This window comes from Schistocerca cancellata, chromosome 4 (genome assembly GCF_023864275.1).
Source record: "Schistocerca cancellata isolate TAMUIC-IGC-003103 chromosome 4, iqSchCanc2.1, whole genome shotgun sequence".
NCBI lineage: Eukaryota > Metazoa > Arthropoda > Insecta > Orthoptera > Acrididae > Schistocerca > Schistocerca cancellata.
In genome coordinates, this window is record NC_064629.1 from 775,682,100 (window position 1) to 775,707,241 (window position 25,142).

At 38.1% G+C, this 25,142-nt stretch overlaps 1 protein-coding gene across 1 annotated transcript in view; it reads left to right on the forward strand.

Annotated features, from left to right (window-relative positions):
• LOC126184598 (E3 ubiquitin-protein ligase HERC2) overlaps positions 1–25,142 on the forward strand; it is an 812,863-nt gene that overhangs the window by 534,372 nt on the left and 253,349 nt on the right. The window contains exons 59-60 of the mRNA XM_049927039.1: positions 1,177–1,322; positions 13,247–13,393. Of these exons, the coding sequence (XP_049782996.1) occupies positions 1,177–1,322; positions 13,247–13,393 (293 nt within the window). The remainder of the gene's footprint in view (positions 1–1,176; positions 1,323–13,246; positions 13,394–25,142) is intronic.

Sequence of the window (25,142 nt, forward strand, 5' to 3'; positions counted from 1 at the left end):
CCCCTCATCCTAGCCAAACTGCACTGTGCAAATGTAGTCAGTCTGGTCACTGTAGCTGTGTAGCTAGAGAGAGAGAGAGAGAGAGAGAGAGAGAGAGAGAGAGAGAGAGAGAGAGAGTTTTCTGTGGACTTGTTTGAAAGCTTAACAATGTTTTCAGTCTCTTTTATGAACTTATCAATCATTCAGTGCCTCAACTATGCAGTGATTTGTTACCTTTACTTGTTCCACTATTTGTATTCAACAATGGTATTTCCATTACCATATTTAGTCCATAAGGTGTCATAAAAATCTTTCTTTGTCCATCAATATATAGTCACATTCCTGGAAAATTTGTTTAATCTGGCTCTGAACTTCACTGATTATGAGATAGATGCTAGGGTTGACAATATAATAATTTAAAAAATAGGTTTAGTGTGGCTTGTAGTTGAGGTACAAATAACAAATTATGCTCCAGTAATACTGATGTGAACATTCCATCAAAAGTGAGACACAAGACAAAGTAGAGCAACATTTTGTGGTGATCACTAGTAATTGCTAATAAATCCCAATAACTATCACTTAGTATAATATACATAAGTGCAGCTTTACCATTTCCCTCAGTTGAAATCTCAGTTGCCTCAATTTAAATAGATGAATTAAATTCTTTTACTCAGATCTTCTCTGTACTATCACCTCCCATCAGGAAGTATATTTTTTCCTTGCTTTACGTTGTCATTAGATAATGAAATGGCCTCCCTATGCCCGTTTCTATCTTCTGTTTTTTCTTCAGATTGCACAGTGCTCAATGTAGTTAGCACCATATAGAAAGCTTTTGTGTGATCTGTAGTGGCTGTCCATATGTTTTTTTATTTCTTTGTATAAAAAAACTCACGTATCTTAATGTTAAGTATTATGAAATCTGTACAGGATATCTACTTCATAGGTACTACTGTAATTCTACACATTTCCTTCAGTAGGTGACCATTTCAAAACCTAGCGTTAATGCTATACAGTTTTTATGATTGGTTGGTAAATCTCTTCAATTAAAACTTCATGTGTTTTTGAATGCTTACCATTGTCCCACTAGATAATTTACATTACTAATTTCTTTCTTGAATTGTTGTTCAGACACCTTATAAATAATGCAAGCGCTTGTTGCATCTACTTACATGTATTAATTAGCTTGTATGTGTATAGGCAATGTTGGTGATGTGCAGACCCCAGAGACACCAGCAGAAGGAATTGTGAGCCAGGTTTCACCAAATATTCATTTTGATGATGGTGTGGAGATAGCTCAAGGTGGAGGAGAAGCGCCAGCATCTGTCACTGAAGCAGTTGGCTTTGTAAGTATTGTTTCTGTATAATCCTCTCACTCTGTTCCAAAACCACTTTCTTACTTCATGAGCAAAAAGTACGGTATTCTTATTCTGCAGGCTCATTTCTCAATACTGTGTAGGTTTTCCAATCTACATTATCAATGATTTTTCCCAGGCAACACTGGATAAAAATTAAGAGACAGTGGAACCCCACTTTTACACTTTTCAAGGGACTTCAAAAAAATGGTGTAAAATGCGGCAAAATGTAAAATGTGGGAAATAACGTTTTAAGCTGTAAAAGTTACATATAGGATACCCCCCTTGCATTTTCGCACTTTATGTATGTGCACATAATAGCATAATAGGCATCAAAGTACTCTTGCAAGGGCTTGTTTATTATCTAATAAAAACCACTGATATAATGGGTAATTGGGAAACAGAGATGTTTGACTCAATTTCATATGTCATTATTCATGTTTTTGGGTTGCCTGCAGCTGCCATTCATTATTTAAATAATGAGACAGTGCACCAGTTACATATTTTTTCATGCTTAGAACAGTGTGTTTTGAGAATTTTTTCTTGATATCAAGTGCAAATATTTACATAAGTATTTTGTGTGGTGTTTGCATATATATAGTTCAGCAGCTCTTGAACTGTAGTCATCTTTTTGAGGTTATCCGGTACTCAGTTATGTAGAAAATCACACACATCCAAACTATCACTCGCATTGTTTTTTGTGTAACATCACAAAAAATACGTATGTAAATATTGCACTTAACAATGATAATAAATCTTTGAAACACATTTTGATCAGCATGAGAATATACGTAATTTGCACTGTGTTTAAACCATAAACATTTGAGCAATGCAAACTGAATGAAGGTGTCAACTAGTGCTACAAGCAGCCGAAAGACGAAACACACTAACTATGGTTCGACAGAGGTGTGACGACAATTACAACAATCACAAAACTGTACACGCGCTTTAGAGACAATTTGGAAATCGTAGTTCTTGGTCATGATATCTTTATTCACATGAACCTAGTTACTCCCATCAGCCACCACGCAGAGTAGAGTTTGGCAGCGGCAGGAGATATGGCATGAATTGTTCCAACTTTTACACGTTTACCGGTTTAAATCTGCTAAGTAGCGCACCCTGGTGTCAAGAAACTTAATCACATAATGCTTGTAAACACTACTTGAAGGCTGACTTTGTTCCAGCATCATTTTACGTCAGTTTTTTTTTTTTTTTTTTTTTTTTTTTTTTTCTCCCATGAACATTCTTTCATAAAGTGAAAATCACGGAAAAATTATAAATATGTTGATGCAAAATCAGGTGTGAATTAATATTGTGGACATACGAAATTTGACGGGAGCTTTAAAAAATATCATAAAATGCGCAAAAATGTTAATTTCGGGAAAGTAAAAGCGAGGTTATACTGTGATTCTTCTCGTAGGGCATATGTGACACATCTCTGATGCATTTGGTTACACACACACAGTTACTTGTGATATAACAGGTGAGGAATCTGACCGTGACTCATTATTTTGTTTCAGTGCACTCTCTTATGGTATATCCTGTCGTTTATGTCTCTCGTGACTCGAGAAGTTTTTCTATCTCGTGTATCTGTCTGTTTTAATTTCTTTTTCTTTTTTTTCCATATCTCCAAATATTTGACTACTTCATACTAAAAGCACAAAAATCAGTATTTACAAATGTTTCTCCTACTATCCAAGTTTTACTGTTGCTGAATTTTCCCACATATAATAGTTGAATTTGGTAGGACTGAAAATTGTTTATTCAGTAGTCATTTAACAAGTTCTCTACCTCTGAACATGATTTATTGCCTCTGAGGAATCATCAGATGGCCTAGCCACTATTTTATAAGTAAAACTGATATAAGTTATTCATAAAAATGAGAGGAATGACACTTTGAGATGTGCCTGTTGTGTTCAGTAGAATTTACAAAGTGAGCTTTCTTGCACATGTGTGGTGTTCTTACAACTTCAGGTATGTCAGACAGCAATGAAACATACATAATGCACAATTAAGAGACACTACTGAATGACATGTGGTTTCACAGTATTTGTAGCATTTATTTTCCTGTGTGATACATCTTACAAAAGGTTCACAAACTCCTCAGTAACACAGAGAAATTGCCTTGCATCTGCACATAACATTCCCATCACTATTTCATGCTTAATATTTCCCATTACAATAGAAATTTGTAGCATTACTGAATGATCTACAATTCTGTACTGACATTTAGTGACAAAATTTTGTTTTATTGACAAGTGAATTGTTTACGTTCATGCTGTCAATTTAGGCAACATCAGTAGTAAATTTTGAACTATTTGGTCCTGTGCTTTAATTTACTAACTGACATGGCATAATAAAGCAGTGTCCAGTTGTAAACGAAACTATTTACATATAGTGTGTTAACAGAGAGCTTCAATGTGTACAGGCATAGAAGGGGTACTTGACCAGAATGGACCAGGACCTGGGCATCTGAAGGGAGTTTGAAATAATACATGAGGCTGGCAGGTAAAAATTCCATATATTGTAAGAGTTCATGGTACATAGGAATCGCCCAGGCCAGACTTTGCGGCCATCTCCCAGTCTAGGTGATTGTAGTGGTTAAAGGAATAGGAAGAAAGAGGAAACAGATCATGTTTGAGTTTGCTGGTGGCTGGTTGAGAAGACACAGTGTCATAGACAGTCAGCCTACACCATCCATCCTGCTATAGAACTGGGACACAAGAGAGGGTCGGCTGTGCGGAATAGCCGTGTGGTCTGAGGCATCTTGTCACAGTCCATGTGGCTCCCCCCATCGGAGCTTTGAGTCCTCCCTTGGGCATGGGTGTGTGTGTCGTCCTTAGCATAAGTTAGTTTAAGTTAGATTTAATAGTGTCCAAGCTTAGGGACTAATGACCTCAGCAGTTCGGTCCCATAAGACCTTACCACAAATTTCCAAGAGAGGGTCCCGACTTGGCTCTCCATTCCAAGAAACAGACAACAATCAACCTATCATACTTTCCCCACACCTCCTATTGATTCACCATGGTGGTGAGTGTATCTGGTTTTGTCAACAGGTTACTGTAAACAGAAACATCTGCTGACGCCACTGTTGACTGGACACACAGGTTCTGAGGGAACTGATGCTGGACTTGTAGTAAAAAACATGATGAAAAATTTAGAATAAAACTTTGTGTTGAAATCCTAAAATATTTGCAGACTGGCTAGCTGTCCTGTATTCCTGTATAATCTTTCCACCTTCCACAAGGCCCTCAGAGAGGTGAGGGTGGTGGGGGAGGGGTGAGATGACCAGCGAAGTGGCTTTAGAAACTATTGTGGGATATGTTTTTTTTCTTCAGTGTTGTTGTGAGGGGGCTTATTGCATAGTGTTACAAGTGTTTAGTTGATCAAAGTTGCCATAATGTCTTACAGAATTACAGTATCATTGGTATCTGGCCTTGACAGTGGCCATGTAGTGCTGGTGGAGATGAATCTGGAGTGAGGTGGCAAAGGATCGCCATGGAGCTCTAGGACAATGCGGGCTTCAGACGGATGGTAGAGCCACTCAAAATGTCATGCCAGCTTGTGCGGCATTGTTACTGGTCTAGATCACTCATAAAAAAGGCATTAGGGAATGCTGTGGTGGCCTTTATTGTACAGAGGGCTACAATTCCTGTCAAAAGAGAGGGACACTAGGGGGCTGAACCCTTGGTTAATACTTTAATTTCTATGATTGAACACAACTGTCAACACAGCATTATTCATCTTACAAAGTGCAACCTTCTAAATGTAGTTGTATAAATGAAATAGGTAGTTACTAACCGATGAAAAGACAGTGTGTTGTCCAGGTATATGGCAGTGGAGGAGAGTACGTGCTGGCTCTAATCCATAGTTAAAGATTTATAAAGTTACAAGTATTTAGTTGATCAGAATTGCCATAATGGCTTAAAGAATTTTTTTACAGAATTACAGTATTGTTGGTATATGGCCTTGACAGTGGCTATGGAGTGCTGGTGGAGATGAATCTGGATTTTGTACAATTTGACACAGCCTGCATACAAAACTCTAAAGGACAATATTAAAACTTGAAAAAAAAAAAAGTAATACTCTAAATTAAGGAAAAAATGTAATGCTTTAAATTAATATACAGTGTAATAAGTGTAATACAAAATCAAGAATATGGGCCGTTTGTGACAGCAGAGTTGCGGAATTAGTACTGCAGGAACCCAAGAGAGGAGGGAAGCACAATGTTTCAAATATGTGAATTTCCAGCATACTGGAACAGGTTTCAAATATGTTTTGGTGGAAAAGGTGTGATAGGAATCTGGTCCATCCTGGAGGTATGATAAGGAACTGTCTTTTGCCAGCAGAAGAAAGAGACACGGTACAGCACCAATGTTATGGCGATAGAGTAAATATATAGGGTCAGAAAAAACTGAACTGGATAGTATCAGACATCATTTGCCCACTGATATTAAATCACAGTGCAGATTACCAGTTGATTCATTTGTTGGTTGATTCAGGATGAGGGGACCAAACAGCAAGGTCATCAGTCCCATCGGATTAGGGAAGGATGGGGAAGGAAGTTGGTCATGCCCTTTTCAAAGGAACCATCCTGGCATTTGCCTGAAACAATTTAGGGAAATCACGGAAAACCTTAATCAGGATGGCCTGTCATGGGTTTGAACCATTGCTCTCCTGAATGCAAGTCCAGTGTGCTAACCACTGTGCCTCCTCACTCAATCAGATTGCTACTAAGGGCGATTGTAGTCTCACACTCTCAATAGCATGAATAAACCATACCACTGAATGTAGCTTAGATCCTTAACCAGTTTGGACTCACAGTATGAGGAAGAAAAAGTCAGAAAGCCAAATCCCAAATTCATAATTAAGGAATGAATAAACTCAAGATTGTTGGATAGATTTTGGATGGTGACACTTACCATGGCATTATAATAATACTGAAACTAAAGCACTACAAACATCATAACCTGTGGAGCAGTTGAAGTTTCACTAGAGGAAGTGGACATTATTCTATATAGTTAACTATTTTGAGGAATAAAAGAAATTTAATTGTATTGGCTGCATTTCAATGAGTTGACCACACTGTGTAGTCCAGTGGCTTAGCTGTGCACTGCCTGGAGGTAAGTCACAAATTCAAATTTCATTAATCTTTACTTGTATCCAACCCTTAACAGAATTATCGCATTAATTCAAAATCAAACAATGGAAAATTCAGGATGGAATGTAACAATGTGATGAAGCAGAGATACTGAGTCGCAGAAAGGCACAATAAAAAGACTGTTAACGATTAGCTTTCAACCAAGTAGACGTTTGTCAAAAGGTCAGGTTAGCTGAAAGCTAATTGTGTGACAGACTTTTTGTTGTGCTTTTCTGCGACTCAGCATCTCTGCTATGTGGTGAGTAGCAACTATCCTTTTCATCATGTTGTTGTAATCTTGTTCTTTACTAATCATTATAGGGTAGGCCATATTGATAGTGATTACAAATGGAGGGAGACCAAATGTTTTTCAGCGCAGTTAGTGTCACAAGTAATGGCCTGCTTGCTCATAAGGCCCCATATAAGCTCTACAATATTTGTGTACATCTCCACATTTGGTGATGGGAAAGGTACCTTGAATAGCTTTAAACAAATGTTGAAAATAAAGTCTACTGTTTAAGTAATTAAAGAAAAATGGCATGACATTGAAATAGGACCATGCAGCAAAGTAAATCAGAATTTACACATGTAATAGATGTCTTTAAACCCACATGTAATGTATGTCTTTAAACCACAAAAACCGGAGGACAAAGAAAGAATGGCGCACCAGTAACAAAATAAATGAAATGAGCATTACCTATTAACCCATGCAAATATAAATTTGCCATCTCTTAGCTTATAAGTGAACTTCTGTTACAATCTTCACAAGTGGATACCTACATATTTTGTATATTACCAATGTTTGATAATTGTCCATAGAGCTCTTGGTGTTTAAAAGCTGTCTTTATTTCACTAGCTTGTAGAATGCAGATTAACAGGTATTAGAATCAGAATAATACCGTCTGACAAAACAAGCATCACTTATTCACTAATAACCTATCACAAACTATTCCATTTTCCTGTCTTACAACTGAAACGAAGTTTAAATTCCACATTTACATTTTGGGTGTGTGAGAGTACCACCCAGCTATTAAAACGTATTCATGACTTGCTTCTTGTGGACACTTCCTCAGTATTACAGTACACAAGAGTCAAGTTAATACAGAAGTATTTAACCATACAAGTACAAAACCTATACTCTAGATTTGCACAAATAAAATTCCCAACTTTCACATCTGTTCTCTTTATTGCTGTGTGAGTCATTGTTAATGTGGAGCTTCTACAATGGCAGCTGTGATCTTTATATAAATAATGACAAACATTCTCCTAAATTCCATTGCAGTGAAGTGCGAAGTGAGAGGCATGAGACAAGTGTCCACACAGCTGGCATGGCTGTGCCACTGTTATTTAAAAACTTGTCAGTTGTAACGTGTGTTGTTAATGTGGGGCTCATGATGCTGTGGCTGCTGTATACATATAACGAGTTGGGGGGGGGGGGGGGTTCGGAGATGTTAGCTGTGGTGTGGCATTATCTTATCATGTCATGACAGCTGTCTGCAGGGTGATACAGATACGATCTCTGTGCAATTTAATGTTTTTGTAGCTTAGCATTCACAGGTGATGGGACTGCGAAATGACTCAGAGCTTGGTTTTCAATACAAGTGTGCTTATTTCTGTACCATAAACTAAATACTGAGATGTGGGGAAAAACAGAAAATAACCATTATAGAGAAGGCAAAGTGGAAAAACTTTAATCCTTACATCCCGAAATCTGGTAGGTCACACAGTGTCCTAGTATTCCGGGCAACAGAAAGTGCTAGCCGAAGTTTTACACCTGTATGCATTTGAGGCCTGTAGTTCTACTTCAGCTAGTAATCTGATGTACATTACCAGGATTGCATAATCTAGTAGTATGTGGCTTATCTCTCAGTGCATAGATGCAGGTGTCATGTCTGTCCTGGTCTTGAAATAAAAACTTTCTCCCACCAAGGTTGATGTGATCAGGGCCATTTTCTGGCACACTGATGGTTTGGACTTCAGATACTAGATGCAGTTTTTTGAGCAAGAAGGAGTTGCACTAGTCCTTAATTTACAAAGTGACATTGCATAACAAAGCAGGGGGCAAATGCAAATGAGTTTATTTACATGTAATGAGTTCACACACAGCTACAGTGCATCTTGTTCTTTCACACAATGTACCAGCAGTATGGGGAAATAAAAAACCAACTCAGAATTTAACAACCAGTGCAAGACATAAATGCTGTTTGTAGACCATTTCTGCCTATATCAAATGAAATGTGTATCATTCGTAATGAACCTTATTTATGATTTCACCTGAGTGGAGTGTGTAGTTCATTTGTTACAGACAGGTCACCCACAATTAAAGTGACATCATATATGAAATATCAACAGATGTGCTGCAGTAATACAGGTTGTTACAAAAAGGTATGGCCAAACTTTCAGGAAACATTCCTCACACACAAATAAAGAAAAGATGTTATGTGGACATGTGTCCGGAAATGCTTAATTTCCATGTTAGAGCTCATTTTAGTTTCGTCGTCCACCTACGCTCAATAGAGCACGTTATCATGATTTCATACGGGATACTCTACCTGTGCTGCTAGAACAAGTATGACACAACATGTGGTTCACGCACGATGGAGCTCCTGCACATTTCAGTCGAAGTGTTCGTATGCTTCTTGACAACAGATTGGGTGCACGACGGATTGGTAGAGGCGGACCATGGCCTCCACGCCCTCCTGACCTCAACCCTCTTGACTTTCATTTATGGGGGCATTTGAAAGCTCTTGTCTATGCAACCCCGGTACCAAATGTGGAGACTCTTCGTGCTCGTATTGCGGATGGCTGTGATACAATACGCCATTCTCCAGGGCTGCATCAGCGCATCAGGGATTCCATGCGACGGAGGGTGGATGCATGTATCCTCACTAACGGAGGGCATTTTGAACATTTCCTGTAACAAAGTGTTTGGAGTCATGCTGGTACGTTCTATTGCTGTGTGTTTCCATTCCATGATTAATGTGATTTGTAGCTCTAACATGGAAAGTAAGCGTTTCCGGACACATGTCCACATAACATATTTTCTTTCTTTGTGTGTGAGGAATATTTCCTGAAAGTTTGGCCGTACCTTTTTGTAACACCCTGTAGATCTTGTTGCCCAAGTTAGTGGCACTGACTGTGAGTGGGTTACCTGTGCAGTATTTTAAACTTCTTCAAGTAATTATAATATTTATAAGTGTACTGAGGATGACCTGCTTGTATATTGCTCCTATATCATAATGTGCAGTGTGCTAGCTTGCACAGGGAGGTGAGCCAGGCCTTGATTGAATCTGTACAGCAGATTAACCACCATGGGATGGTAAACTAGGCAGCCTGAGTGTGGTTTTAGGTGCTTTCATGCTAGTTTAGGCATATACTGTGCGCATTCAGAAATATGATACACAAACATTTCAAATACAATGACACTCAGAACAAAGTGTACGTGATTCACGGAGATGGCACACAACACCCCTCTCTTAGGTTACCGTGACAATTGTTGATTCAGGAAGGAAATCCAGCCACAAAGCTAAATAATGAAATAAAGTTTGCCAAATCCTGACAATGTGGACCCCATACTAGGCAGAATACAAGCCAGGGAAAAGATGACAATGTCTAACCTTGATTCAAAGGTATCATTACCTGTCTTTTTACTTGAGAATAGTTGAAAAAATGTTGTTAATATTTGTGTGTAGTTCCTTCTCAGTGGCCTGTTTCCTTAGAAAATATGATTATTATTACTGTTGCAATGTTTGAATGTTCACCAGGTTTTGTATTTTTCTGTGCAGTTTGAAAATTATCACTGATGTGACACCATAGATTTACCACTTTTTGTATTTTTCTGTGCAGGTTGAAAATTATCATTGTCCCAATTTTTACTATTCTACAGACTAAAATTGACCTTCTTGGTAATTTCCTTGATACCTAATTCAGTAGTGATTATTTTTCATATACATCTCTTTGCTTAGATTATTGTGTGAAACCTCAGATTAGAAATATAATACCCAAATTTTAAACAGAGATTAAGAGTTATGTTTCTCTTTCACGTGTTTAGTGTAACACTCATCAGAATAGTTACAGCCTCTGTGAATGGTTACTTGTGTGGAACCTCCTTGAACATATAGCAACATTTTGAAAGAACCAGCCCCTATTATTTTTTTATTATGAATAATATTATGATAAACACTTTTGCTTGCATTATAATCCTTTCATCTCTTAGATAATACACAGGATAACTCCATAAATTGTGTGCTCTTATTGGGTTGAATCACTTTGACTCATCAGGGAAATAACAAGGCTTGCTCATGTGGTTTTCTTTTTTCTACAGGTATTTTAAAACCCGCTTTTTCATATTCAATCGTATTAGCTCATAACAAAATATTTATTACATGAGTATAATAAGGAAAATGACAGAGTTTACTACATGTGAAAGCCAAGAGTTATGAAAGAGAGTTATGAAAGATGGAAACAATAAACCAACTTTTTTTACAGAATTAATAAAAAGTTAGCAAAAATAAAATTTTACACACAGACTGTAAAATTTCAGTTGATAATTTTAGTTCTATGGATATTCCCATAAATTAACTGTCAAGCCCAAATTTTATCCTTCCCAGATTCTAGCAAACAAAAATATTACACTGGATGATGCGAACTTTTGCTTGTAAGACATATCATTATTCAAGTACTTTTTCGTGGTATGTGTCCATGTAATCATTCTGTAATATGAACCTATGTTATGGTCACTGTTGCAAATGGCTGTCACACTGATCATTATCACTACATGTTGATATGGTTAAATATCCAGAAATGGGTTATTGAAGCTGACAGTTACTGTGGAAGCTTAAACTCTCATATCACAACTATTGTTATACAAATTGCGGAATGGTGGTACTCCTTAGCAAATTCATATCATAACTGTTGCTATACAGATAAAAACTGTGGAATGATGGTGCTTCTTAGCAAATTTCATAGACTATTTTTTTCAGCCTAGGCGATTGGCACTTCCTGCTCATCCTGCCATTACAACAGATCATCCCCCACCCCCCTCCCATCCGGTGTTATGAATTGACTTTGTAGGAACTTGGAAGTAAAAATCCAAGCCAAACTGTAACAAACATTCTGGTCATGCAGTGATGAAAGTGGTACATTTCTCTTTGCACTTCTCTGAACTCCTTCTCTGAAACATAATAATCCAAACACACATTCTGAACTAAATTTAGTTTTCCTTTTGTCTTTATTTATGTAAATCCCCTTATATTTACAACTTAATGTGTTATTTGAATGTAAAATGACTTGTTACGCATCTTAGAATTTATCGTGCACATAATCTGTAGAACATGAAACTAACTAACTTTAGTAAATGTCCCAGGACTTATACAAAATTATAGTTTTATCCTTTATATTACTATTACTGACAAGTTAACAAAAAACTATCAGTAGTTGTGTTTCATGCATTGTCAGTGTCAACAGGCATGTTGTTTAATTGTGTCGTCATTGCACATGAAGTAGAGGTGCATGAAAAAGGAGTACAGTTTGTGGATGGGTGATAGTATGTTCATTAATAATGTTAACGTTATAGGATCAACGTTGAGGGGAAAGAAAACTAAAAGCCAGTATTTCCCCACTGTTTCTATTTATTAAAATTTATAGTTGGTAAAACAAGTTAAAGCTATAAAATGCTGCCTACAAGGGCAAGGATGAAAATTTTGTAGTCACACAATGAAGAACACGTTTTTATAAGAGGTTGAGTACACTTACTTTTATGTAGTACTCTTGTAGATGAATTAATTTAGTCTAGTTCTTCTTTTCTTTTTCCCAGTGAGTAGGTTTTGCACTTGAAATGTCATTCAGTAATGTCTAGAAAGTAATCATCGTCAGCTGCCATAACTTCTCGAAACATTTTCCAGCTACAGATTTCATTAAGTGTGGGGGTAGATGGAAGTGAGAAACACTGGCCTCAAACAGTCCAGCAGATGAAATAAAATGTGATACATGGCCACTAGCTTTCCACTCACCATTTTTATTGCAATTTTGTTCCTAGCATGAAGTTCTGAGGCCATATTTTAGCCATAGTAACAAATTAACGAATCATCACACAAAAACTAAGTGGACTCTCTTTTAAATGCAGCAAAATTTGTTGAGAGATTTGTTTTCTAATTTGATTTTGATCAGAACTGAAAAAATTCTCCACCCAATATATGCAAACCTTTACTATAGATTAGTCATTCATGTAAAACATACCAAACTCTTTCTTCTAATAGGCATATGATGTCAGCTATTTCATTTAATTGTCAGCTATTTCATTTAATTATTGAGCTTCTAATTTTATACTTTCTCAAAATTTTCATCCCTGGTTGCAGTTTTGAGGCATCCTTTGTAGAAATCATGTCCAAGAGAACTATATCCACATTCGAACACACTAGCCCATTTCTGAAGTATTGGAAATAAAGATGCAGCTTTTTTATAAACAGTTGTTAACTTTGGATGAATTTATATTTACACTGTCCATATCAAATAGTTTATAAATGACACATAATTATAGCTGGTCCATTTGAATGAAACACAACTACTTAAAAAATCTTTGTAAACGAAAGTATCCTGCAGATCAGGATGGAATGCACCATCTTGCAATATGTAATAACATAACAAAATATAATTGCAGTGATGTTGATGCTATGTCTTTACTAGGCTGACAAATATTCTTCTCACCATTGTATTTGCCACAGTTGATAATTTCTTTACTTATTTATTTATTTGTTTATTTTACTTTCTTTTGCAGAGTTCTCACACAACACCAGAAAGTGAGCAAAGTCCTGTTGCTGCCTTTCCATCACTTTCAGCATCTGTCAGTGTTTCATCAAGAGCCTCAAAGATGTCTGCAAGTGCCATGAGTGTAATTGCTGTCACTATGACATCAAATGCCCAGGTAAATAAAAATATTTATTTTCAGTGTGTTGCCATTTTGTGTCTAAGTAAAGCAAACATTCCTATTTCAATCAAAATATTTTGTATAACTGTTGTAATGACACAACAGACTGAAAATACCAATGCCAGCAGAATGACATGATCTGGCTCAAACTCTGAAAGTGTGACCACAGTTGTACTAACTGTAAGCATGCATACATAGTAGATCAATGTATGAAACTACATGTGTTATGAAGAAAATCCTATAATATTTGGCTAAGTCTTGATTAAAAAGTAACATTATATATGTCAGTTATTTTCAACAACCAAGTCTCCAGTGTGTTTCTCCAGATACATTAACAGTTCAGTATACTGTGTGTGTGTATGAGGGAGGGGGAGGGAGAGAGAGAGAGAGAGAGAGAGAGAGAGAGAGAGAGACGCTTAATTGGAATGCTGCGAGGGTCTGCTGTGAAAATTAATGCCTCTAAATTTTCTATGTGAAAACTTTTAACACATTTTGTTATATTTAAAAAGCTTTAACATTCCACATCTTTATTCTTCATGAACCTGAGGCATCAGATTGTTGCAGGTGTCACAACACTTGTGTGGTCTGGCATTGTCATGCTGAATAGGAGGGTGCTCCATGTGTGGCTGAACTCTTTGAATTTGAAACTCAATTACAGCATGATGTTCCTTGTCACAACAGCATAGTTACATTACACATCACCATGTTACCTGCTGCAATTCAGAGCCCTCTTGCAGCAGAGGGTTTGTGGTTTGTGTCAGTGAATTGAGAAAGTCAACAGAATGATATGTGTGACATTTAATATCTCAACCAATATTGAGACCAAAATAAAAAAATTTTGGAGGCATTATTTTTGAGCACGCACTCATAGATTAATTTTTGTCAGTGAAAGGTTTGATCGTTTACTTCAGCTCTTGACAAACTTATTCAACAGCCTGATTCCTTAACAAACACACAAGTAAATCTTTAAATCTTCCAGTGATACCAGTGTCTCCAACTATATTTGAGAGATTAAATAGTAGGAAAAATTTTAGTGTCCTCCAAATTAGGTAACTTTATTGTTCTAGTAAGCAGATAAACCCATTCAACCATATGATCCCAAAAGATAATTACCACTACTACACTGAAAGGAAAATATACAATGCAAAATATAGCAAGTCTGGCAGAAAATACCTCAAATAAGAATATTGCATAATTATAATTAAGTCTGATGTTGATGGAATTTTTAAATGAAAGAGAAATAACAAATTTCACAAATAAATATTTTCCATAATGCAGAGGGATTAAAATTCGTTAGCTGCTAATGATGATAAAAAAAAGTTAGGGAAGTTACAGTTTAACATCATTTCAGTGTCAAGGTCTTTTGAGATAGTAACCACTGGAAAAGGAAAGATCTTTTGTGTATTTATCAGAAAGAAAATCAATACATGTCACTACACAGAGGCGGACTCTAATTAATTTCAAGAAAAACTCGGAAGCCTGGGACTTATAAAAAAACTCATGTACAAATGTTTGGATGGGATTGATGTACAGGAAATGAATGCTTCAGTAAAAAGGAAAAGTTATCATACAAGGCATCAATAATGGAAAATATCCTCAACATGATGAGTGAAAAGAGAAAATACAAAATTACAGATCAGGATGGATATAGCCAATAGAGAAATGTGATTAGTGGAGAGATGAAGAAAGCACCTGAAGAATGGTTTGAAATAAATATAAAGAGATAAACGAAATTCAGAATGAGCAAAGCAAAAAGTTTGGAACATATTGTAAAGAAGAATTAGGAGACAAGACAAAAAAGTCAGAATAGCAGTGGATGAAGTAATACCAGGTGGTTACAATTAAAGTGCAGCTGCATACAGAGGTCCAGATTGTGTTGTAATTGTCGTATGGTAGAGAAACTTGGTAGATATTCTAAAGCATTAATGAGGAACCAGTTCACACTGGAAAAAAAATTAGTTCCAATTGTGGCCACTAGGTGCAAATCAGGTGTTACAAATTCAAGAAAGGTGTATAGAAATGTTTCCATGTGTAACGGATTATCAATGGAATGTGAGCAGAAGAGGTCGAACAAGTGAGAAAAGCAAAGGTGTTGATTTTATTATTAACCGCCACTTACACAATTTGTTCAATATGAGCACTGCAGATGTTGACGATATACTGTGCAGTACCAAGTTTTGGGTCTGGTGTCCAAAATGGGAACTAATTTTTTCCATCACAAATTGATTCTGCATTAACACATTAGTATATCTAGAAAGTTTCACTGCCATACGTTTACTACAGCCCAGACTGGTTCTCTGGGAACAGCTACACTTATTACACAATATTACACCTTAAATGTTTATAATACTTTTTTGTGAGGTCATGACATCAGCTGAGAAACTGTTTAAGACCTCACAAAAAAAGAATTATAGTCATTTAATCTTTGATATTGTTTAGTTTAATTATTTATTGGGTTTAAAATTCTCCGTTGGGCAAAGTGTAATTTCAACATTAAGAAACAAGTTTGATGCACAACATTCTATGCAGCTGATTGTATGTTTGTGTATAATGTTTGGTTAGCTAAGAACCAGTATCGCTTTTAGATGCCTGTCAGTTGTTTCCTGGAGATGGCTTAATAAGTTACAAACTAGCGTGAAACAAATAAAAACCAGTAGAACAAAAACAGTGTACTTCTTATTCGGCCTTAAATATGGAATTGTTCTACTAAGGAGTAGTTGAAGAATTCATAAATCAGCATTTTTGTGAGCCAAGACTGCCCCAACCCTGTAGAGAGAAGTGCTGGTGGCAAGGACAAGCTGTTTACCTGGTGTAAATGTACCGAGGCACGGCAATGACTTGAGCAGTGACTTGATGTGGGCAGATGCGCTGTCACAGTCCACCAATAAAATGAAATAAATTTTGAATAATAGTTGACTTTAGCCAGAAATGATTGGATTTCCTTCAGGTTCCATGGTGGAGATAGGATAGCAATCACCACCACATGCTTTTCCATCTGTTTGATGCCACCCTTTGAAGTAAGGTGACCCCAGTATTTGATTACTGTCTGAAAAAACTTCGACTTTTGCAAATTCTACTTCAGAGCCTCCTTTTGCAATTTAGTGAACAGGATACGAAGGTTATCCAGGTGCTCCTGCCGTGAGTGCCATGTGACAATGATATCATGAAGATAGTTTCCACAGGTCTAGACATCCCACGTGAGCTGTTCTAAAAATCTCTGAATAATGACGGGGCTGCTTGCGATGCTGAAAGACAGGCACATACATTGGCATAACCTGAAGGGTGTGTTAATGACCATAATTTGATTAGATGCAGGATTGAGACAAAGCTGCTAGTACACCACCATCAAGTAAAGTTTGAAAAACACTCACTGCCTGCCAACTTCACAAGAATGTTCTTGACAGCCATTCACAGAGCAAAAGGGATAGACTGATCACAAAAAAACTTGGAAATGGCCATAGATTTAAGGGTGATGTGTGCCTTATAGCCCTTTGCGGTGCCGAGTGCAGGCAAAAAGAGCAACCCACACTCGTAGCAAGGCATGCCTATTGTGTTGAATCCTGCCTAGTTGTCAAATGTGGGGTGTATAGGAAACCTGCTTTTTCGGATTACTAGACAACAATTCAAGCAAATCGTATTCTACATCTACATCTACATCCATACTCCGCAAGCCACCTGATGGTGTATGGTGGAGGGTACTTTGAGTACCTCTATCGGTTCTCCCTTCTATTCCAGTCTCGTATTGTTCGTGGAAAGGAAGATTGTCAGTATGCCTCTGTGTGGGCTCTAATCTCTCTGATTTTATCCTCATGGTCTCTTCGTGAGAGGTACATACGAGGGAGCAATATACTGCTTGACTCCTCGGTGAAGGTATGTTCTTGAAACTTCAACAAAAGCCCGTACCGAGCTACTGAACGTCTCTCCTGCAGAGTCTTCCACTGGAGTTTATCTATCATCTCCGTAAGGCTCTCGCGATTACTAAACAATCCTGTAATGAAGCACACTGCTCTCCGTTGGATCTTCCCTATCTCCTCTATCAACCCTACTGGTACGGATCTCACACTGATGAGCAGTATTCAAGCAGTGGGCGAACAAGTGTACTGTAACCTCCGTCCTTTGTTTTTGGATTGTATTTCCTTAGGATTCTTCCAATAAATCTCAGTCTGGCATCTGCTTTACCGATGATCAACTTTATATGATTATTCCATCTTAAATCACTCCTAATGCCTACTCCCAGATAATTTATGGAATTAACTGCTTCCAGTTGCTGACCCGCTATATTTTAGCTAAATGACAAAGTATCTTTCTTTCTGTGTATTCACAGAACATTACACTTGTCTACATTGAGATTCAGTTGCCATTCCCTGCACCATGTGTCAATTCGTTGCAGATCCTCCTGCATTTCAGTACAGTTTTCCATTGTTACAACCTCTTGATATACTACAGCATAGTCCGTAAAAAGCATCAGTGAACTTTCGATGTTATCCACAAGGTCATTTATGTATATTGTGAATAGCAACGGTCCTACGACACTCCCCTACGGCACACCTGAAATTACTCTTACTTTGGAAGACTTCTTTCCATTGAGAATGACGTGCTGCATTTTGCTATCTAGGAACTCTCCAATCCAATCACACAATTGGTCTGATAGTCCATATGCTCTTACTTTGTTCATTAAACGACTGTGGGGAACTGTATAGAACGCCTTGTGGAAGTCAAGGAACACGGCATCTACCTGGGAACCCATGTCTTTGGCCCTCTGAGTCTCGTGGATGAATAGCGCGAGCCGAGTTTCACACGATCGTCTTTTTCGAAACCCATGCTGATTCCTACAGAGTAGATTTCTAGTCTCCAGAAAAGTCATTATACTTGAACACAATCTGTGTTCCAAAATTCTACAACTGATCGACATTAGAGATATAGGTCTATAGTTCTGCACTTCTGTTCAATGCCCCTTCTTGAAAACGGGGATGACCTGTGCCCTTTTCCAATCCTTTGGAACGCTACGCTCTTCTAGAGACCTATGGTACATCGCTGCAAGAAGGGGGGCAAGTTCCTTCACGTACTCTGTGTAAAATCGAACTGGTATCCCTTCTGGTCCAACGGCCTTTCCTCTTCTGAGCGATTTTAATTGTTTTTCTATCCCTCTGTCATCTATTTCGATATCTACCATTTTGTCATCTGTGTGACAATCTAGAGAAGGAACTACAGTGCAGTCTTCCTCCATGAAACAGCTTTGGAAAAAGACATTTAGTATTTCGGTCTTTAGTCTGTCATCCTCTGTTTCAGTACCATTTTACTCACAGAGTGTCTGGATATTTTGTTTTGATCCACCTACCGCTTTGACATAAGACCAAAATTTCTTAGGATTTCTGCTAAGTCAGTACATGTGACTTTACTTTCGAATTCATTGAGCGCCTCTCACATAACCCTCCTCACACTACATTTTGCTTTGTGTAATTTTTGTTTGTTTGCAAGGCTTTGGCTATGTTTATGTTTGCTGTGAAGTTCCCTTTGCTTCCGCAGCAGTTTTCTAACTTGGCTGTTGTACCACTGTGGCTCTTTTCCATCTCTTACGATCTTGCTTGGCACATACTCATCTAATGCATATTGTATGATGGTTTTGAACTTTGTCCACTGATCCTCAACACTATCTGTACTTGAGACAAAACTTTTGTGTTGAGCCGTCAAGTAGTCTGAAATCTGCTTTTTGTCACTTTCGCTAAACAGAAAAATCTTCCTACCTTTTTTACTATTTCTATTTATGGCTGAAATCATCGATGCAGTAACCGCTTTATGTTCGCTGATTCCCTGTTCTGCGTTAACTGTTTCACGTAGTTCAGGTCTGTTTGTGAACAGAAGGTCTAATATGTTATCGCCACGAGTCAGTTCTCTGTTTAACTGCTCAAGGTAGTATTAATGAGCTTTATTACAAAAGGAAAAATTGCAACACTTAACTCTGTGTTAAATAGCTATGTTGCAAGTAAAAGGCAACTGACAAAATAAGAAATCTCTTCAGTATATACAATTCCTAATACAAGCAAAGAAGTGAGCTTTGATGCTTCTATTCTGGTTGCTAGTCTTGATGCTGCTTTAGAACTGGGCTGCGGCCAGTCAGGCATGGCGCTTATGTTCTCTTCGCATAGAGGCTACTGCTGTCGCATTGTCGTCCTGGGGAGGGGTCGGTCAGCGTGCAATTGGCTAACATCTTCTTCACAGCTCTCTCTGCTCTGTCGTTCCTGACTGGCATGCCGGTGCTCGACTTTATGCCATAGCGCAGTGCCTGGGTTGGAATGGATTCAGAAACAAGATGAACAGGATCCTGAATGTAAAATCCAAAAATGCGATTGCACTCGTGACTTGCTGATACATCCTGTGGATCATGAACTGGCTGTGAACAGGAATGGGATACTCACCATAACTGACCACATGGCGATCTGTTGAGGTAAGAGTGGGTTGACCAAGGAATGATAGGTTGCAAGATTCATGAGAGAAACAGTGGCCCTAATATCGACCTGGAAATGGAACATGTCTAGCTGAATGTGCACTGTAATATAGATTGTGCTGGGAATGCTGAGCTCCTGGCTATGCACTGCCATAATGCTATTGACTTCTGCAACCTCCACATCTACAGCCAAGGACTGGCTTTGCGGGCAGCCATGGCAAACAGCTACCACACGGCCTTGTTTATGACAAGCCACACACTGTGCCTGCTGGCCTCGCAACGATTACATGTGTGCATGGAAAACAGTCAGGACAGAAGGGGAACCTGCACCGGAAGGAGGCACTATCTGACAGTGAGTGGCATAAACCCCAAACCCCATGAGTATGATGAGGGTATTGGTGAACAAAACCATTGCTGCAGAAATGATGTTACGCCCATGATGTCATCAAACTGTTTCATCACAGACAGAGACACCTCAAGAGCCTGAGTAACAGCCAAAACCTCCTCCAATGTCAGATCTTCTAAACACAAAGCCTTGCAACATGCCTCCCTGTCCATAGCAGAACAGACAACCATGTCACATATCAGAGTGTTTCCATAGGAATGTTTACAATGAGAACAAATAAATTTGCACTTACTTTTTAAACTGTGGAGTTCAGGACTGGTCTAATTTCTTCTGTTGCTTGTGAAAATCCATACCAGAAGCAATTATGTTGATTTGCTTGAGATAATAAGCACTGAGCAACTCACTCATTTCAGAAAACAATGATGTTGCTGGGTACTCAATGGTGTAATTGTTTGAAGGAAATGAAATGTTTTGGACTCAAGTCAAAGACAAGGAAAAAAAAATCTTTGCAAAGACGGGTCCTCTGCTTGAAATACTGCAAAATATTGCTGCAAACGGTGCATGTACAAGTCCCAATCTCCCTTCACTTCCAGGAATGGTGTTAAAAGCTGGGGTAGTGCTTAGGCATGCAGAGGGGAGTTGTGGAGGGCCCATAGCACTTTGCAAATTCGTTACCAACTGATAAGCACACCTAACTGCTATTGCTGTTGCTCAAATTGTCATTGCTGCTGAGTTTGCTGCTGCTGCTGTTTTAACAACTGATCCAAAGCCAAATCCATTATACTTACAGAACACGCGCCGAAATGAAACAACTTTGTCTCCAAAAACTGTAGTATCTACAGTTTTTACTGACAACAACAACAACAACATCAACACCAACACAATTATATACAGTGGTAGTGAACCAAGCACTGGAATTATGCAACCATAAGAGAACATTAACTCGAAAATACAAGCCCTGGACGAGTTCAGTCACATGCAGTGATCATCCTGCAATAACACGTAACTGTCTGTGAGTCGAAACATCACGTAGCACTTGTGAAGCACAAGAGAGCAAAACCACTCTGGTGGTTTGCCAATGGAAACACTCGTCTGGCGGCGGTGCTGCCATTGAGTGAAGCAGGTACCCCCATACTGCCATCTTACGGGCAGGACAGAATACAAACACTGTGGTTGTGGTGGCAGCGTATGTGTGTGAGCTGTCACAACTCAACTCTATTGCACACAGTTCACTTCACAATATTGGCTCAAAACTGGTTGCAATGGACCTACATTCAGTGATAATAGGAATACCTGTCAGCTTTTAAACCAATTGCTATTGAAGAGGCATGATACTTGTCTCCAGTCCCTGTCAGTTAGGATATTTTTACAGCCACAGTTCTTATGCCTAGTTACGTGGTTACGGGTAGTACACCATTTCTTGTAGACATGTTCGACAGTCCACACTGATACACCAATAAATTGGACAACTTCATTTCTTGCTGTCGTCGTGGGTGTATCCAAACACAATAGCTTCTTTCTGTAATTCTCTATGTCGATCCATGTTACTGCACTTATTCCTTACAATTAATTGGCACATACATGCTGCTTCATTGCCGTAACTTACATGAAGAGTGGTGGGTCACATGACCTCTTGGTACCAGTTCTATGCCATCTACAACTCTCCAAAGTGACCAGTATACTTTTATAGAGGGGTTGCTAATATCTTGACCAGTGATCTTATGTATTTGGTAAACTTGTGTGGCACTTTTGGTGAGTTTTGCAAGTTGTGTGACAGTGATGAGGTGTCATGAATTATTAGCAAGGGTCGTAAGGTGACAGCTTTGTGTCAGTGAATAGGAACGCTTTGGGATTGTACTAGAACCTGGTGGTTCAGTCAGCAAGAGGATGTGATCTTGAAGTTGTTGTATAACCATGTACAGAATGAGTTAAAGATGGGAAAACCGACTGGTTAAAACAGATACCAATATTTCAGTTCTAAATAACCAGTGTTTTGTGGTATTTGTTTCATCTTGGGTTGTAAAAGTTTCTTTTTTATTTTTTTACTAATAATTGTGTAAAAAACTGGCATATAAATTTGCCAGACCAGCAGTGCTAAACTTTTTGTTTTTTAATTAAACATTTTTGAAAAAATAAGTAATGTTTACCAAACAGTGCAGGTGCATACTGCTGGTTCATAGTGTCCAGCGGCCACAGTATTTCGGTTATCAGACATGTTGCCATCATCAGCTGTGCTGACAAACTGGTCTCTTGAGGGCACATGGCCAACAAATATCCCCTGCTCTGCGAGCCGTTCCATCCACAGACCACGGACGCGCATTGGCATCGGCTGTCACAGAGACTCTAGTGTTGGCATCTGTCATGGTGCTAGTGTCTCCGCGATCGCTGACACATGGCTGCAGGTGCAAACTGGGGATGGAGCAGGTCACACGTGCAGGGGATATTAGTCAACCACATGACCTCAGGAGCTCAGTCTGTCAGTGCACATGATGATGGCAACATGTCTGATCACCGAAATATTGTGCCTGTTGGACCCTATGGACTGGTAGTACACTCGTAGACTGTGCAATCAACAAATATGCCAGGAGGAACTGAAGAATCTCAAGTAGTGTTTAATCGTATAATTTCAATTGCTTTGACATGTTGGATTATTATATGAATTGTGAAAAGTGACCAGCATTATCGTAAAGATGATGCCTACAGTTATAAACTAGCAACAAAAACATGACATAAGGGTCTGTACACCACTGCAGACACAATAATGTGCCTTTTGCTGTGTGGTATGGCCTATTAGGTGGTACACATGTATGTGAAGGGTGCAAGGCTTGCCCCGACCTGGTCTATATGGTAACTTCTTGCTGTCATTTTTAGACATCAATTGTAGTACAGAATGGTATCATCCCTAGTTTGAAAGTATTTTACAAATTATGGTATCAATGAAGCACAATGCTCCATTTGCTTAATAAGATTAACACTGGTAAGAAGCACAACAAACTGGTGACATTGTATAAGAAGAAAATATCCACAGTTTTCCTTGGGAGGAATGGTAAATTTGATTGATATACCTGTAATTTTATTGAGGTGCTGTAAACTTGGGCTGATAGCTGAACCTTTGATTTTGTAGTTGCTTCATGGCGAAAAATTGATACCATCAAAAGTGACGACGCAGGTAAGTCATCGACTTGTGAGCTTTTGCCATCAATGTCTCCTTCACCTTCACAATCTTTGCTGGAGACAATGAGACAAATATCAGCCACAGCCTCCACCCCATATTGACCATGATCTTGTATTCCTTTATCGTCATTAGAAGTTTTCAATCTTTGTCGGGAGTCTACATTTTTTACTGGAAGTAATAGCAATAAAATAGAGAAGCAGTTATTTCAGAAACTGATTATGTTGAGTGGTTTTAACAGTCAGGTTAAATTGGAGATGAAAAGAACTGGTGTAACCAAAAACTGGTTGTTCCAGCAATAACCATCATTCCTAGGGTAAGGCCCAAGTGGAGACTACTATGGAAGAAGGAAAAAAAGTTAGTGTTGGGTTACTTTGGGCCACTTCACCCAGGAAGTTAAGGATCTGATAGCAAGGAACAAATCAGATCTGGTAATAATTTGTGGTAGCATGACCTCACAACTTCAGGTAATGGATGTTGTTGTGGATAGACCTTTTCAGGCTTTCCTGTGGCGGCTTTGCAGTGAGTGGCATTCAAAAAATTTTGTTTATCCAATGCTATGGATGGCTCCAAGTTGACACACAATAGGAGGAGTGTCAGGAAGGGAGGAATGACAGTAAGTTTATAAATGGATATAATGATGATAGTGATGATGATGATGATGATGATGTTTTAAAGTACTGATACCATAGATAGTAAGCAAAAAAGGAAATGAAGATGACAGTTAATGTAAATGATTTGTTTCTGTTTATTTTGTTTGTGCTTCTATGATCAAAATGTTGACAGTCAATAAATGATATTAGTTTAGAATAGGTATAATGTTAGCTTTCTAGATACTGTATATTAGTAAAAGAGTTTGCAGTTTTGATTAGTCAGGATAAGTTAAAATTAAATTTTTTTCAAAGATCCTCTAGAAAAAAGGGGGTTGTTGTATATTTGGGTAAATATGATATGTTTTTAAGAATTTGCGAATTTTACTGTCACCGTAATTTGTATTTCCGGCATGGTCTAGTTTATATGCCCAAGTCTTAGAAGAAGACACCCACTATTCCTTTCTTTCTCAATCATGATTTTTTGCACAGAGGTGTGTTTTCTATTCCAAGCAACTAATTATGTCCTTGAGTTTAAAAGGGATATTTCAGTGGCAAAGCAACAGTATTTCTTCAACTATCTTGATATTTACAACTTAATATGATGTCCCATTTTTAGATTTATGGAACACCTCATGATATAATGAAAACTGTGCTGGAAACAGTTCAGCAGTTCATTGTGTAGCGAGTGACTAATTCAAAGGAAATGATTTTTTTAACTTGAATATGGCCATGCCAACACCGAGTACATTGCTGGCACATGATTGTATAAACACCCCTTAACATTATGTGTTAAACATTTCAGACTTGAATATCTTCCTCAGATCATGGTGTTTTTGTAGGTGACAGACATGACTGGACTTTCTGAAAGTGGATTTCCTTCCCAATGAAAATTTCCACTGTGTAACTTCTGCTGACACTTAAACATGCTCTTGCTTTTAACAGAAACATAATTCAGTTATTTCCTCTTTTCATGGATGTAATTTATTCCTGAAAATGAATTATTCAGCCCAGGAGGAAAAATCAACTCTAGGTTTCCCTGGCAACAGCAATGACAGCAATATAGGCTATAATCTGTATTGACAGGTGTGAAGTACTGACAGTATGCACACATTATTTGCCTAATAAGAACAGCTTTGGTAAACAGCTTTTGTAAATAACCCACTTATTTCATAATTTGCAATTAATAATGT